The following is a 17,258-nucleotide window of genomic DNA, read 5'->3' on the forward strand; positions in this document are numbered from 1 at the left end:
GGGGGGAGGGGGGGGGTGAAAAGGGAAATTTTCCAGATTTCGTAGAATTTTTTGCTTTCAAAGCATCAGAGTTTCAGTTTCTGTCCAGGATCAGGATTTATTTAAACTGCAGGGACCAAGACCAGCACCCAGATCAACCAAGACTAGCACCCAGAGCAACCAAGACCAGCACCCAGAGCAACCAAGACCAGCACCCAGATCAACCAAGACCAGTACCTCTACCTCAAGACCTCCTGGACCTCCAACCTCCAAGACCTCCAGGACCTCCAGCACCTCCAAAACCTCCTGGACCTCCAACCTCCAAAACCTCCAGGACCTCCAGCACCTCCAAAACCTCCTGGACCTCCAACCTCCAAAACCTCCAGGACCTCCAGCACCTCCAGCAGACAGTGAGTTTGTGTCATGTGTTCATTTTGTGTTTGCAGAGTAATGAGGAGAAAACTAACAAAGATTATTTTTTTCTGGTTCAGTTTGAAAAATTTTAGTTTTAAAATGAATTAAAAAAACTAAACACTGAACTTTAAAAATAAAAAACAGTCAATAATCATTAAAATGTCAAACTGATCACAAGTTCAGGATCAGTGATGTAAACTTTATAAACTGTGAAATTCTCTGTTTACTTTGTTTTTGTTCAGTTTTATTGTTTTAAATAAAGCTGCTGCAGTTAGTGTCACAATAAAAGTACTTCCTGCAGTTAAAGTATCACAATAAAAGTACTATGTAGGTGGAGCTGCTTTCACTATGTCATATACACTTCAATTACTGGTTCCCAACCCAGGGTTGGGCCCCTCCAGAGGGTCACCAGGTGAATCTGAGGGGTCAGTTTGACTGAAAGGAAACAACAAACACCTGTGGCGATCAGTTCTTTCTGATGTTCAATCTTAATTAACCTTAGTTCTTCCCTTCAAAACAATCTGTAATGATAACAATAATAATAATAATGATAATAATAATAATAATTAAGATAATATGAGGAGTCTTGGCAGTAATTGAACAAACAGCATCAAACGGTCACAGTCTGAATCTCAGTCTGAGTGAATGAGCGTCTCCATGTCGAGGCTCAAAGTGTTGACGTCAGCAGGTCGAGCATCGCAGCGCAGATGGAAACAGAGCTAATAGAAATAATGATGAAGAGATAAGTTTCATTTCAGCTCAGAGATAGAGTGAAGCCTGGTCCTGGTCCTGGTCTGACACAGTCCAGCAGTCCCTGATCGCTGTGACTCAGCAGCTCTCTCACTTTCAGTCCATCTCACTGAGGAGGAACCTTTGATTGAAGGTTGAAGTTTCCAGCCTGAATGGAAACCCGTTCCCACCCTGCTGCTGGCGCTGAAATGAAACCGACATCTATGACTTCAGTTTCCATCTGCGCCATGACGCTTGACGTCTCTGAAGCGCTGAACAGGGAAACCTGTTCATCAGAAATCGAGCTACGTTATCATGACGAATGGCAACTGTGTCACATGACGCGGCGTCCTCCAGATAAATATCAACATCCTCTCCATCGCTCTGAACCTGGAGCTTGAGCTGCGACGGACTCAGGTCAGAGTTCATCTTTCATACTGGAACCAGACTCGTGGTTCCAGACGAGTATCAGACCAGGACCAAACCAGACCAGGATCAGACCAGGACCAGACCACGGTCAGATCAGGATCAGACCAGGATCAGATCAGGATCAGATCAGGATCAGACCAGGACCAGATCAGGACCAGACCACAGTCAGATGAGGATCAGATCAGGACCAGACCACGGTCAGATCAGGATCAGATCAGGATCAGACCAGGATCAGATCAGGATCAGACTAGGATCAGACCAGGATCAGATCAGGACCAGACCAGGATCAGACCACAGTCAGATGAGGATCAGATAAGGATCAGATCAGGATCAGATCAGGATCAGACCAGGACCAGACCACAGTCAGATGAGGATCAGATCAGGACCAGACCACGGTCAGATCAGGATCAGACCAGGATCAGATCAGGATCAGACCAGGACCAGATCAGGACCAGACCACAGTCAGATGAGGATCAGATCAGGACCAGACCACGGTCAGATCAGGATTAGATTAGGATCAGACCAGGATCAGACCAGGATCAGATCAGGACCAGACCAGGACCAGACCACAGTCAGATGAGGATCAGATCAGGACCAGACCACGGTCAGATCAGGATCAGATTAGGATCAGACCAGGATCAGACCAGGATCAGATCAGGACCAGACCAGGACCAGACCACAGTCAGATCAGGATCAGACTGTCGAACGTTTGGAGACAAAGACACTTATTCATTAATCTTTTGTAACTGAATGAACCTGCAGTGACTCACCTGGTCCTGGTCCAGGTCTCTGCCACTGTGTTTGGGATTATAGTCTCTGTGGTCTGATGACTCACACAGGTAGACGGCCTCTGATTGACTGATTCGTCCAATCTGCTCCTCTCTGTTCCAGGTTATCTGAACTCACCTGAAGCTGCTGGCTCATTCAGCACACCTGAAGCATCTTAGTCCAGCTCAGTCCAGCTCTGACCAAGACCGCCTGAAGAACCAGGATCAGGACCAGGACCAGTTCAGGTGGAGTTTTTTAAAACTCAGAATGTCAGTTTGTCTTTGTTTAAAACTTCAGCTAAAACTGAGATCTGTTTCTGAACCTCAGGACCAGAACAACCAGGACCCGCTGAAGACCATCAGACCCAGAACAATGAAGTCCTCTTCAGTCGCCCTCATCCTTCTGCAGCTCTGCAGCCTCCAGCTGATGGTGGTTGCCATGCCGACTTGCCAGCTGCTGGAAGACGTTGTCCAGACCACTCACAACCTGCTCAGAGACCTGGTAAGACCCTGTCCCTTCACCTGTGCTTTCAGTAGTTTAGCTTTAGTCTTAGCTGACGTCAGTCTGGTCTGAACTGTTTCCTGTCTGTCCTGTAGGGGGGGCGATTTCCTGTCCACTGCATGCAGTACAATGTTAACATCTCTTTCCCTGACTCTGCCTTCCCTGCTGCCACAGTCAGTCACCCTCAGGTAAGCCTCTGACCTCACCTGAGCCTCTCAGCAAATCAAAGAGATGTATTTTTATGTTCAAACAGTTTGAAACTCTGATGTCTAATTGGTTCCCTGCAGTGCCGCCAGGCATTATGGGTGGTGTATGAGACTCTGCGGGAGACGCAGGAGTTGTTTCAGGAGTTGGACTTACCTGTCGGAGAGGGCGGAGTCACCTGGGACAGTAAGAAACTCGCTGACTTCCTGAACCTGCAGTATGGACTGGTGGAGAAGGGAAGCTGTGTGAGTATCACACCTGAGGATCCTCAGAGACCACCCCGTCCCTGTGTCACTGCTTATTCACCTCCCCCTCTCTCTCTGTAGCTGGCCACCGCCGAGGCTCCAGGTGTGCTGTCTTCTTACTTCAGCAACGTCACAGCTGTTGTGCAGCAACAGGTAAACATCTTGTTTGTTTCACCATCACAGATTTTACTTTGAAAAACCAAATACTTAAGAAAAAACTCCACATAAATTATATGAATTATAACATATAACAAATTTTATGAATATGTTATAATCATTTCATTTATTTATCTAATTAAGTTTTTCATCAATTTTCATTCATCGCTTAAATGTTCATTGATTGTTGTTTGTTTATGTCATTTGTAAATAAATAATTATAAATAATTCAAAGCAACTCTTCAGATTTAACACATGCATAATGATTGGATGATGAGTTTGTCAGTCAGAATGTGTTGACCAATCGGAGCTGGGGGGGGGTGTCTCTGTGTGTCACAGGACAGCGCTGCCTGTGGTTGGAAGGCTCTGAGGAGAGATGTCCTCTGGGTCCTAAAGACCGCCCTTCACAAATATCACAGCTGCTTCGCCCGGAGAGCTTGACATTGACCACGCCCACTGACGACAGAGACAACGCCCGTTAATGACAGAGGCCACGCCCAAAAGTGAATTACTTATATTGATTATCAGTATTTATTTATTTATTTATTTATTTATTGACCTATTTATTTATTTATTTATTTATCTATTTATTTAAATACATTTTGATACTTTTATATTTATGTTTTTCTTTTTTTTTGTATTTTTGTTTCTTTGTATTTTTTGTATTTTTGTTTTTTTTTACTATTTTTGTTCTTTACTTAAATTCGGTTTGTTTGTGTCTTCTATTTAAATTAAACCAAATTAAAGCATTTTGAAAACTGACAACTTGAACTTTGCTCTAATTTAAACCACACACACACACACACACACACACACACACACACACACACACACACACACACACACAAAGGATGAGCATCTGTTCCAATCTAAGCCTTTTCTCTCTAACAGTCAGTTCTCTAACAGTCAGTTCTCTAACAGTCTGTTCTCTTTCTAACAGTTGGTTCTCTCTAACAGTCTGTTCTCTAACATTCTGTTTTCTTTCTAACAGTCTGTTCTCTCTAACAGTTGGTTCTCTTTAAAAGTCTGTTCTCTAACAGTCTGTTCTCTAACACTCTGTTCCCTCTAACAGTCAGTTCTCTAACAGTCAGTTCTCTAACAGTCTGTTCTCTTTCTAACAGTTGGTTCTCTCTAACAGTCTGTTCTGTCTAACAGTTGGTTCTCTAACAGTCCGTTCTCTCTCTAACAGTTGGTTCTCTCTAACAGTCAGTTCTCTAACAGTCTGTTCTCTCTCTAACAGTCTGTTCTCTCTCTAACAGTTGGATCTCTCTAACAGTCTGTTCCCTCTAACAGTCAGTTCTCTAACAGTCTGTTCCCTCTAACAGTCTGTTCTCTAACAGTCTGTTCTCTCTCTCTAACACTCTGTTCCCTCTAACAGTCTGTTCTCTCTCTAACAGTTGGTTCCCTCTAACAGTCAGTTCTCTAACAGTCAGTTCTCTCTAACAGTCTGTTCTCTTTCTAACAGTTGGTTCTCTTTAACAGTCTGTTCCCTCTAACAGTCTGTTCTCTCTCTAACAGTTGGTTCTCTTTAACAGTCTGTTCCCTCTAACAGTCTGTTCTCTCTATCTAACAGTCGGTTCACTCTAACAGTCTGTTCTCTCCAACAGTCTGTTCTCTAACAGTCGGTTCCCTCTAACAGTCAGTTCTCTCTAACAGTCTGTTCCCTCTAACAGTTGGTTCTCTAACAGTCTGTTCTCTCTCTCTAACAGTCAGTTCTCTAACAGTCTGTTCCCTCTAACAGTCAGTTCTCTAACAGTCTGTTCTCTTCCTAACAGTTGGTTCTCTTTAACAGTCTGTTCCCTCTAACAGTTGGTTCTCTAACAGTCTGTTCTCTCTATCTAACAGTCGGTTACTCTAACAGTCGGTTCCTCTAACAGTCTGTTCTCTTTCTAACAGTTGGTTCTCTTTAACAGTCTGTTCTCTCTCTAACAGTTGGTTCTCTTTAACAGTCTGTTCCCTCTAACAGTCTGTTCTCTAACAGTCTGTTCTCTCTAACAGTCTGTTCCCTCTAACAGTCAGTTCTCTAACAGTCTGTTCTCTCTAACATTCTGTTCTCTTTTTAACAGTCTGTTTTCTCTAACAGTCTGTTCTCTAACAGTCGGTTCTCTTCTAACAGTCGGTTCTCTCTAACAGTCGGTTCCTCTAACAGTCTGTTTTCTCTAACAGTCTGTTCACTCTAACAGTCTGTTCTCTTTCTAACAGTTGGTTCTCTTTAACAGTCTGTTCTCTCTCTAACAGTCGGTTCTCTCTAACAGTCTGTTCCCTCTAACAGTCAGTTCTCTAACAGTCTGTTCCCTCTAACAGTCAGTTCTCTAACAGTCTGTTCTCTAACATTCTGTTCTCTTTTTAACAGTCTGTTTTCTCTAACAGTCTGTTCTCTAACAGTCTGTTCTCTCTCTCTAACAGTCTGTTCCCTCTAACAGTCAGTTCTCTAACAGTCTGTTCCCTCTAACAGTTGGTTCTCTAACAGTCTGTTCTCTCTCTAACAGTCGGTTCACTCTAACAGTCGGTTCTCTCTAACAGTCTGTTCCCCCTAACCGTCTGTTCTCTAACAGTGGGTTCTCTAATAGTTGGTTCTCTGACAGTCTGTTTTCTAACAGTCTGTTCCCTCTAACAGTCGGTTCCCTCTAACAGTCGGTTCTCTCTAACAGTCGGTTCACTCTAACAGTCGGTTCTCTCTAACAGTCGTTCCCTCTAACAGTCTGTTCTCTAACAGTCTGTTCCCTCTAACAGTCAGTTCTCTAACAGTCTGTTCTATCTAACAGTCTGTTCTCTAACAGTCTGTTCTCTCTAACAGTCTGTTCTCTCTCTAACAGTCGGTTCACTCTAACAGTCAGTTCTCTCTAACAGTCAGTTCTCTAACAGTCTGTTCTCTCTAACCGTCTGTTCTCTTTCTAACAGTTGGTTCTCTCTAACAGTCTGTTCTCTTTCTAACAGTTGGTTCTCTCTAACAGTCTGTTCTCTAACAGTCTGTTCTCTTTCTAACAGTCTGTTCTCTTTCTAACAGTTGGTGTCCTCTAACAGCTGGTTCTCTAACTGTCTGTTCTCTCTAACAGTCGGTTCTCTCTAACAGTCTGTTCTCTCTAACAGTCTGTTCTTTCTAACAGTCCGTTCTCTAACAGTCTGTTCTCTCTAACAGTCTGTTCTCTAATAGTCGGTTGTCTCTAATAGTCGGTTGACTCTAACAGTCGGTTCTCTAACAGTCTGTTCTGTCTAACAGTCTGTTCTCTTTAATAGTCAGTTCTCTCTAACAGTTGGTGTCCTCTAACAGCTGGTTCTCTAACTGTCTGTTCTCTCTAACATTCGGTTCTCATTAACAGTCTGTTCTCTAACAGTCGGTTATCTAACAGTTTGTTCTCTCTAACAGTTGGTTCCCTCTAACAGTTGGTTCTCAAACAATCTCTTTTCGAACAGTCAGTTCTCTCTAACAGTCGGTTCTCCCCAACAGTCTGTTCTCTAACAGTCGGTTCTCTAATATTTTGTTCTCTCCAACAGTCTGTTCTCTCTAACGGCTGGTTCTCTAACAGTCTGTTCTCTTTAATAATCAGTTCTCTCTAACAGTCTGTTCTGCTGAACAGTCTATTCTCTCTAACAGTCTGTTCTCTAACAGTCGGTTCTCTCTAACAGTCTGTTCTGTCTAACTATCTGTTCTGTCTAACAGTCGGTTCTCTCCAGCATTCTTTTCTGTAACAGCAGGTTCTCTAACAGTTGTTTATCCCTGCTGTCTTTCAAAGAAGAATACAACAGACTGTTCAGGCCTCCACTTGCCTGAAATGCACACAAACACACGCACGCACGCAAGCACTCACACACAGACACACACACACACACACACACTGACTTCCCGCAGGTTGTTACAGTGTCCCTCTTTGCCTCAGTCAGATCATCAACAGTGAGACAGTGTCACAGCCTGTAACAACTGATGGTGATCAGACAATTAGGTCACACCAGGTCTGACTGACAGGAACCACAGCCAATCAAATCACAGCAAAAGACAAATGTCACATGGAGATTCAAATTGGACAGTTTTATAGTTTAAACAGACGTTTAGAAAAAACATTTGAAGAAAGAAGCATAGAAGTTCAGTTTCAACAACCTAACATACAAATATATCATTTAAATATGTATTAAAAAAAACATACATACATATGATAAACATAACAAATGTATATATTAAACATATATAATACTTTTTTTTTGAATGAACATACACATAATAAACATAATCAACAGAGGTACATTACACATCACAGTGATAGGGCTGCAGCAAGAAACTGTTCTGATGTAATGTACATTAACAGCTTCTACTGAGTGTGACATGTTTCAACATGTGTGTTAGTACAGTTTCCATCTATAGCTCAAACACACACACACACACACACACACACACAGACACACACACAAACACACACACACACACACACACACACACACATACCGTAATACAACATGTCTGAACACATTCAACCTGTGGAAACACATTTAAATTCAGGTAGAACTCAGGTTCTATTCACAGGTTCCACTGAGTTCAACATGTTCTTCTGTTACACACACACAGAGCTGATCCTGTCAGAACCAGAGAAAACGCAGAACCCAAACACAACGTTTTGCCACCTGAAAAAAAAAAAACTCATACAGTGAATTATTTCAAAATGAAACAGGATGTGACACAGAGGGGCTCATTGCAACTTTAATAACTTCACATCATACTATCTACAGTTGTGCTAGTAAGTTTACCCTGGCAGAATTTGTGATTTTTTGGGCATTTTTCAGAGAATATGAATGATAAGAGAAAAACTTTTTTTCCCCTCATGGTTAGTGGTTGGGTGAAGCCATTTATTGTCAAATAACTGTGTTTCCTCTTTTTGAATCATAATGACAACAGAAACTACCAAAATGACCCTGATCAAAAGTTTACATACCCTGGAGATTTTGGCCGGATAACATGCACACAAGTTGACACAAATGTGTTTGAATGGCTACTTAAGGTGACCATCCTCACCTGTGATCTGTTTGCTTGTAATCAGTGTGTGTGTATAAAAGGTCAATGAGTTTCTGGGCTCCTGACAGACCCTTGCATCTTTCATCCAGTGCTGCACTGATGTTTCTGGATTCTGAGTCATGGGGAAAGCAGAAGAATTGTCAAAGGATCTGCGGGAAAAGGTAGTTGAACTGTTTAAAACAGGAAAGGGATATAAAAAGATATCCAAGGACTTGAGAATGCCAATCAGCAGTGTTCAAACTCTAATTAAGAAGTGGAAAATTAGAGATTCTGTTGAAACCAAACCATGGTCAGATAGACCAACAAAAATTTCAGCCACAACTGCCAGGAAAATTGTTCGGGATGCAAAGAAAAACCCACAAATAACTTCAGCTGAAATACAGGACTCTCTGAAAAAAAGTGGCATGGCTGTTTCAAGATGCACAATAAGGAGGCACTTGAAGAAAAATGGGCTGCATGGTCGAGTCGCCAGAAGAAAGCCATTACTATGCAAATGCCACAAAGCATCCCGCTTACAGTACGCCAATCAGCACCGAGACAAGCCTCAAAACTTCTGGAACAAAGTCATTTAGAGTGATGAGACCAAAATGGAACTTTTTGGCCACAACCATAAACGTTACATTTGGAGAGGAGTCAACAAGGCCTATGATGGAAGGTACACCATTCCTACTGTGACATTCGGAGGTGGATCGCTGATGTTTTGGGGATGTGTGAGCTACAAAGGCACAGGAAACTTGGTCAAAATTGATGCAGGATGAATGCAGCATGTTATCAGAAAATACTGGAGGAAAATTTGCACTCATGAGCCCGGAAGCTGCGCATGGGACGTACTTGGGCGTTCCAACATGACAACGATCCAAAACACAGGGCCAAGTCGACCTGTCATTGGCTCCAGCAGAATAAAAAGTGAAGGTTCTAGAGTGGCCATCTCAGTCTCATGACCTCAATATCATTGAGCCACTCTGGGGAGATCTCAAACGTGCAGTTCATGCAAGACAGCCCAAGAATTTACAGGAACTGGAGGCATTTTGCCAAGAGGAATGGGCAGCTTTACCATCTGAGAAAATAAAGAACCTCATCCACAACTACCACAAAAGACTTCAAGCTGTCATTGATGTTAAAGGGGGCAACACACGGTATTAAGAACTGGGGTATGTAAACTTTTGATCAGGGTCATTTGGATAGTTTCTGTTGTCATTATGATTTAAAAAGAGCAAACACAGTTGTTTGATAATAAATGGCTTCACCCAACCACTAACCATGAGTGAAAGAAAAGTTTTTATGTTATCATTCATATTCTCTGAAAAATCCAAGAAATCAGAAATTCTGCCAGGGTATGTAAACTTATGAGCACAACTGTACATGATGATCTTTACAAACCACAGAGACCAAACCTGCCACGACTGGTTTTATTCAGAAGATCTTCATGTGCATCAGCAGCACAAAATAAATAAAAGATGAATTTGAAGAAAGAATGATGTGATGAGTTTAAATGAGGTGATGCAGATTGTTTAGAAACTCTTCATTTCTCATATTTTTATTTAGTTTTCACACTAAAGAGTTAAATACTGAAAACTAGAATCTCCTCTTCCTCCCCTCAGACCAGTCTCAGGTCACATCTTGTTTGTCCACAGTCCTAGAAAATATTGACCATTTGTGTGAAGTCTTGAGTGAGTTATGGCTAAAAGTGTTTTGTGAGGTCACACTGACCTTGACCTTTGAGCTTTGACCACCAAAATGAATCATCGTCAGTTCATCCTTGAGTCCAGGTGAATGTTTGAATAAGGTCCTTCAAGGTGTTACTGAGATATCGTGTCCATGAGAATGAGATGGATGGACGGATGGCCTGAAAAGAAAATGGAATAAAAACAACAAAATAATATTTGACATGAAAAAGACACAAAGCTGGTCAAAATTGAGGGAAACAGAAAACATGCTATACAGATTCATCACATTCTGACGTTATTAGTATTATTTTAATTAAAGTAAATTATTTATGACACTGTTTACCTGTAGTTACATTAACACTCACAGAAACCACTGAAGTGTATGGTTTATATAACTTCAAAATAAGAGCGCAATGGTGTTCAGGCGGGATGAGAATAAACTGTTGTGTTTAGCGTGACAATAATATGTTAGTGTGGATTAGTAGATCTGAAGAACCAGTCCTGCTCCTGGTTGCTGATTGTCAAACTGATCCAATGTGATTGTTAAAGTCAAACCAGGTCAGAGTTTTACTTTCACTTTCCCTCCTCAGTCAGGTTCAGACTGTCAACAAAGTGAATCAGCTCTGATTCAAAGACAGGACAGTGAGTCACAGCAATCGCAGAGTTAATTTAATGCTTCATTCTTCTCTGATGAGTCCAAGTCTGACTGGACCAGGACCAGGATCAGAGAAAACTTCAGCTGCACTTCTTGAATGAACAGACAGAGCAGTCAGTGTCTGTGATGAGACACTTGCCTTTATTACCTGTACCACCTTTATTACCTGTATCACCTTTATTACCTGTATCACCTTTGTTACCTGTACCACCTTTGTTACCTGGATCACCTTTGTTACCTGTATCACCTTTGTTACCTGTACCACCTTTGTTACCTGTATCACATTTGTTACCTGTATCACCTTTGTTACCTGTACCACCTTTGCTGCCTGTACCACCTTTGCTACCTGTACCACGTTTGTTACCTGGATCACCTTTGTTATCTGTATTAAGGCTGGAGAAATGTATCAGTTTGTGAATTTAAATTAACAGGTTTAAACAGAGAGTGGAGCTGATGCTGCTTCTCTATGAGCCCTGTGATCTTCAGTCTGAATCAGCAGTGATCAGCTGTGATCAGCAGTGATCAGCTGTCAGTGTATTATGTTTTACTGTGATACTGAAAAAACTTAACAACACGAGGATTCTGAATGAAGTTTTGCAGACTCTTTTTTATTCTGGATGGACATCAGAGATAATGACATCATCAGGAAGTGATGTCACACTGAACCAGATCAACACATGGTTCAAGTCTGACTCAGTTCACAGTGTGTAAATGATAGTAAATGATAGCTCAGTGGCTAACTTCATCTGATTTGTCTGATTGGCTATCTAACCTTTGCTGCTTACAGGCTAACATTAGTTGGTTAGTTAGCACATTTTGCTAACAAAGTAGCATTGTTGGGAGGAAATGATTTTCTTTCCAATGAACTCTGTGTGCGTTTAAAATCAAAGTTTTAAGACTGTTTATTCTTCACTCATGTTCTGAACTCTGAATTGCTACTGACGGAGAGTACACGCCCCCTGGTGAGTGACATCATTGGACTATAAACCTGGTAATTTTTTAGTCCAATTCTGTTTCCTAAATATGACCTATCACCATACACAACTACCCAGAATGTATCACTGTTCAAGCCCCCCCTCTACTCATGGGTGGTCGGAGCCTCTACTCGTCGATGGGCGGTGCCTCTACTCCTCAGTGGGAGGAGCTTCAGGAGGGTTCTGTTGGTTAGGGTCTACGTAGTCCTGATTGAAGGTGACGTTGTTGGCCCCCAGTTTAAACCTGTAGAGCCCCAGCAGACCCTGGACAGCCTGCAGACAGATTCAAATGACAAAACTTTATTAATACTGTATGACGATATCTTAATGTCCTACCTGCTGGTTTCACCTGTTGTATTTTGTGTTTACGGTTGCTCTTCTTCTGTTCTCTACATGAAGTTTCTTTAAATCTGTTTGTTGTCTGGGCCAGTCACTGTCCAGTGCAGCATACCCTACCTGGATTTTAAATACACAGCCAAACGTCTGCCTCTAGAGCTCTGTCAATCACGTCTTCAACCAACCAAGTGTTTGGTGACATCATGAAATAGCGTGGGATCATGGGATTTGTAGTCTTCAGCTTCTCCTGGTTTGATTCCTTCAGTGTCAGTGGTTCAGGAGGTTTTTCCCAGAAGGTGAATTATCCAAAGAGGTTTCCTCCTCTCCACAACAAACACACCAGCTGATTATGTGTACATATATATGTGTGTGTGTGTGTGTGTGTGTGTGTGTGTGATTGTGTTTCACTGACGCTGTACGGAAGACAGAGACATCAGGGTTAGGGTTAGAGAGGTTGGGTTGATGCTAACCTTTGTTCTGATTGTTTCTCTGATTACTTATGAACCAGACATTGAGGAAGTTTTTACTAGCAGCTGAATTATCCATAGAGGTGTCCTCCTCTCCATAACAAACAGACCAGGGGATTAAAACCAGTAGAAACGCTGAATAAAACAGTTTGACTTTAAACATCAGAGATTCACTCTTCGGTGACACAGGAGAGGACGTCTCCAACAGCTGGGAGCTGAGCTGTCTAACATTTCCTCAGCTTGTTCCTGATACTTTCAGATCCAGACGTCCGATTACTAAAATCATCTGGTTCAAATATAGAGCTGAAAACCACCAAGGTGTAAAAAGTGTCTCTGACTTACAACTAGATAAAAGTCAATGTTGAGCTTCTGTCAGACAAACACACTGACACATGATCATAGAGGATATGATGTCACCAACTAGACTGAATGATCATACAATGTGATGATGTCTATATACTGTATGCTAATTGGTGTATTACATCATCATCATCATCATTACAACATGAGCTAATGTTTTTATTGTTTTTCACTTTTATTTCCCTCTTTTCACTCAAAAGGATGCTGAAAGATCAAGTGTATTTATTCTCTGCTGCTGGGACGAGTGACTTTCACCTTTAACATATTAATCTGATTTCATCTGATGACACCATTATGACAAAATGATGACTGTAGTGACATCAAAGAGTCAGCATAGGGTAGCACACACGTACAGAAATATACACACCAGATCACACACACACACACACACACACACACACACACACACACACACACACACACACACAATCACAGAGAAACACACGTCACATTAACTCTTAAAGTTAAACTGTCTTTAATCAGGATACATTATGACATCATCAAGCATCATGACATCACTGTAAGAACATGAACTTTTTTCAGCTCTCATCTGAGGAGGAAACCAGCATCACTTTATTACCATGGTAACAGGAAGGCACTTTGGATGACAGGCACTTAGATCAACCAATCAGAGTCCTGACTGAGTTGAGGAGGAGGAGGAGGCAGAGGAATTCTTGTCTCTGATTAGCTAAAGGAGAAAAGTGACGTTAGGTAGGTCTGCGTGCATGTGTGTTTGTGTGTTTGTGTGTGTGTGTGTGTGTGCGTGCGTGTGCGTGCGTGTGTGTGTGTGTGTGTGTGTGTGCGTGCGTGTGCGTGCGTGTGTGTGTGTGTGCGTGCGTTTCAGGCAAGTGGAGGGCTGAACAGTTTGTTGTATTCTTCTTCGAAAGACACTCTCTTCAGACGCTCCAGTGACAGCAGAGTGAGACCTCCCTACACAACATATAACATATACACACAACATAACACACACAAATACATTTATATAAACATGCACAATATCACACATAAATACACAACATATCACAGACACATGAATAGAAACACAATAAATCACAAAACCACAGAAACAGGTCAGACAGACAAACACACAAACAAACACAAACAAACAAAGAGAAATAAACAAAAAGAAATAAACATGTTACACATCTTTAAATATACATTTTTATCTCCAACAACAACATGTTGTTAGAAAGAAGTTCTGTTAGAGAACCGACTATTAGAGAACAGACTGTTAAAGAACAGACTATTAGAGAACAGACTGTTAGAGAACCGACTATTAGAGAACCGACTGTCAGAGAACAGACTGTTAAAGAACAGACTATTAGAGAACAGACTGTTAGAGAACCGACTATTAGAGAACCGACTGTCAGAGAACAGACTGTTAAAGAACAGACTATTAGAGAACAGACTGTTAGAGAACCGACTATTAGAGAACCGACTGTCAGAGAACAGACTGTTAAAGAACAGACTATTAGAGAACTGACTGTTAGAGAGAACCAACTTTTAGAGAACAGACTGTTAGAGAAAACAGGCTTTTAGAGAGAACAGACGGTTAGAAAGAACCGACTTTTAGAGAACAGACTGTTAGAGAGAACCAGCAGTTAGAGAGAGGCAGTTATTAGAGAGGATCAGTTGTAGAACCGATTGTTAGACAGAAGAGACTGTTAGAGATGAGACTGTTAGAGAGAACTGACTGTTAAACAGAACAGACTGTTAGATAACAGACTGTTGGAGAGAACAGACTGTTGGAGAGAACAGACTGTTAGAAAGAACCGACTTTTAGAGAACCGACTGTTAAAGAGAACCCATTTAAAGAGAATTAGCTGTTCTGCTGAGGATGAAGCCAGACACAACAGGAGAACGCATTAGGAAACCTCTTACCAGCCCTTTTCCAATGTAGTGCCCTTTTTTCAGGCACATAAGGAACCTTTTTAGAGGAACTCAGTAGTTTTTTCTAGAATGGCAGGACCATCTTAGGAGATCAAGAAAATTTGAGTAGCTCTGGAACTTTGGAGCTTAGGAACATTTTCAAAACTCTGGAACCTTTCTACGAGCTGAGATAAGTGTTTAGGAACTTGGGAAGCTGTTTTAGGAGCTCAGGAACCGCTTTACTAACTCTACTTAATGTACTCTCTGACCAAACAGAACATAAAAATGTTGTGCGGGTGTCTCCATACAGTATCACCTTTTCAACAATAGATATCTGAAACGTTCTGGTTTGTTAAACACAGTGAAAACGAGGCAGAACCTAAAACCAAGACCTGACAGGTTCTTCTGTGGTTGTTCTGCTTTGTAGATCATGGATGGATTCATAGATGTGATTTGGTTCCCCCACTGATCATCACATGTGTAAAACTGTTGACAGGACATGATCTACAGTTAACAGGCTATTACAGTACACAATGTTTTATCAAAAGAGGTTTATGTTTGTAAAACTTTCTTTGATTTTAAAATGTAAATTCAACTGGACTGCACTACACTAAAGTAAACCCACTGAACAGCTTTCATTCGAATGAGTGGATCCATCTTTGAGTCCGGTATCTGCTTCTTATAATACAGCTGCTGCTAAGTTGTGACACGGTTCTGGCGAGCTGTATTCTGTCAGGTGATAGTTCAGGTACATACCCAGGTGAAGACAGAGAAGAAGGAGAAGACAATGGCGGCCCGGGCAGCATCAGCTCCTTCATTCAGAGGGTTGTCTTCTTCTTTAGAAACCTGCCACTGATTGGCCAGAAAACAGAAACCCACGAACCAGACCAGAGACCAGAGAACTGCAGAGAACACCGGTTACACATGGTTATTAAACTCAGAGAACACAGGTTACGCAATGTCTATAAAACTCATAGAACACAGGTTACACATGGTTGTTTAAAGGTGACAGAACCTGAGGAAGCAGAGTCTCACCTGAAACTCCAATGTCTGCCATGACGACCTTCTTCCTGTCCTTCACGCCGCTGATCTGTGGGAAATAAACATCCAGCGCCAAGAGAGCAGCACTGCAGAGAAAACACAGTGTTCCCATTGCGACAGCGTAGTTGCAGGCATTGTGGTTACGGTTGAAGATGCAGTATTCCTCCACCTCTTCAGGCCGGTTAACGTAACCCTCGTTAGCAACACAGCCCAGGATCACAATGGAGAAGATCTAAGATCAGAGGAGACAATTAGCTCAATGCTAACAGATACATTCATTCTTAGTAGAAGAGGCTGGATGATAACAGTTGGAGGAGGTCCTGGTCTCACAGACTGTGAGGGCAAGTTCATCTCTGTTCTGGCTCATGTTTCTGCAGCGGCACAAAGTGTTGAAAAGGCTGAAGGTGCTTGTACATCAGACAGTGTGGGCTTCAGTGTCAGCCAATCACAACATTGATCTTATTGCTCTGAAACAGCAGGTGAAGAATCAGCTTCTTCAGGGAATCGTATTGTTGTGTGGCTGTCTGTTTGTGACTGACTGTCTGTTACGTCACCGACTGTGTGTGACTCATATTCATCAAACTGTCCAATCAGAGCAGCAGCACAGTTAAACAGTGAGGTTTTGTTTGAGGAGTCTTGTGTTGAACCTCAGGAATGTTAACACCAGTCTCATGACTGAAACACTGACAACACACACACACACTGAATCTAAGTCCTCTGGATCAGCTGTGAATTTAGTAACCATGGCAACATGTTTTGTTCTATGATGAAGAAAAGTTTTGAGTTTACTATGATTAACACAGCGGCCGAGGCTCATGGGTAATGTAGTATTCATCCATCAAACTGATGAACAAAACCTGATTCCACAGAAACAAAGTGTGAACAACTGAAACTGGTGTCAGAACATTAACCTATCAAAACAGGTACAGTCTACCTGTACCTGTACCTCCTCCCAGAGTCAGTATGTCATCAGTCAGAACACCTGAACACACCTGAATACACCCCTGAACACTCTTGAACAAAAGTGAGGTTGATTGTTAAACTGGGACATCATCATTACATCATCAGACTCACCCAGCAGAGGATCCTCACCACAGTCTGAGGTTGTCGGATGAAGGTCAGTGGGTCAAAAGCACCGCCCGCCTTCCCTGCCCCATACGCTTGGAAACCATCCATCTGTCCACTTCCCTTCCCCCAGACCAGCTCACACCAGTAAGGACCAGTAAGAACCAGTAAGGACCAGTTCAGCCTGGGTCAGTCCACTTTAACCCTCCACCACCTCCTCCCAGCTCAGTCCACTTAGATTTAAGTCTGACAAGTTGGTCCCAGTTCACTGCATCTGGTCCAGTCCTGTTAGTCCAGGTTGGTCCACTTAGTCCAGTTAGTGTGCCTGTGTCTGTACTGGTGTGTTTTCTCTCTTCTTCTCTGCAGTTATAAACTGCTCTGTAATCTGCTCTAATCC

The 17,258-nt window shown here is 42.1% G+C and overlaps 1 protein-coding gene across 2 annotated transcripts; it reads right to left on the reverse strand.

Annotated features, from left to right (window-relative positions):
• Positions 1–11,336: 11,336 nt before the first annotated feature.
• Positions 11,337–17,224, reverse strand: LOC111657520 (synaptogyrin-1-like). 2 transcript variants are annotated; one of them, XM_023409723.2, is made up of 4 exons: positions 16,871–17,224; positions 15,791–16,028; positions 15,512–15,657; positions 11,337–11,996 (listed from the first exon to the last, which is right to left on the reverse strand). In XM_023409723.2, the coding sequence occupies exons 1-4, from the start codon at positions 16,970–16,972 to the stop codon at positions 11,874–11,876; spliced, it is 609 nt and encodes a 202-aa protein (XP_023265491.1). In that variant the 5' UTR covers positions 16,973–17,224; the 3' UTR covers positions 11,337–11,873. The 2 variants fall into 2 exon arrangements, with proteins under 2 accessions (XP_023265491.1, XP_023265492.1); XM_023409724.2 differs by lacking the exon at positions 11,337–11,996 and adding an exon at positions 13,345–13,816 and having other exon boundaries at positions 16,871–17,222.
• Between the last annotated feature and the right edge of the window lie 34 nt (positions 17,225–17,258).

This window comes from Seriola lalandi, unplaced genomic scaffold, assembly GCF_002814215.2.
Source record: "Seriola lalandi dorsalis isolate HSWRI2012SDOR001 ecotype SW California unplaced genomic scaffold, Sedor1 jcf7180002054405, whole genome shotgun sequence".
Classification (NCBI taxonomy): Eukaryota; Metazoa; Chordata; class Actinopteri; order Carangiformes; family Carangidae; genus Seriola; species Seriola lalandi.

Coding starts and splice junctions, on each gene's coding strand:
- LOC111657520 (XM_023409723.2), bottom strand. CDS start 16,972: ATGGATGGTTTCCAAGCGTATGGGGCAGGGAAGGCGGGCGGTGCTTTT. Junction 15,658..15,790: donor GGCAGACATTGGAGTTTCAG/GTGAGACTCTGC, acceptor TGTTCTCTGCAG/TTCTCTGGTCTCTGGTCTGG. Junction 11,997..15,511: donor TCTTCTCTGTCTTCACCTGG/GTATGTACCTGA, acceptor ATCTGTCTGCAG/GCTGTCCAGGGTCTGCTGGG.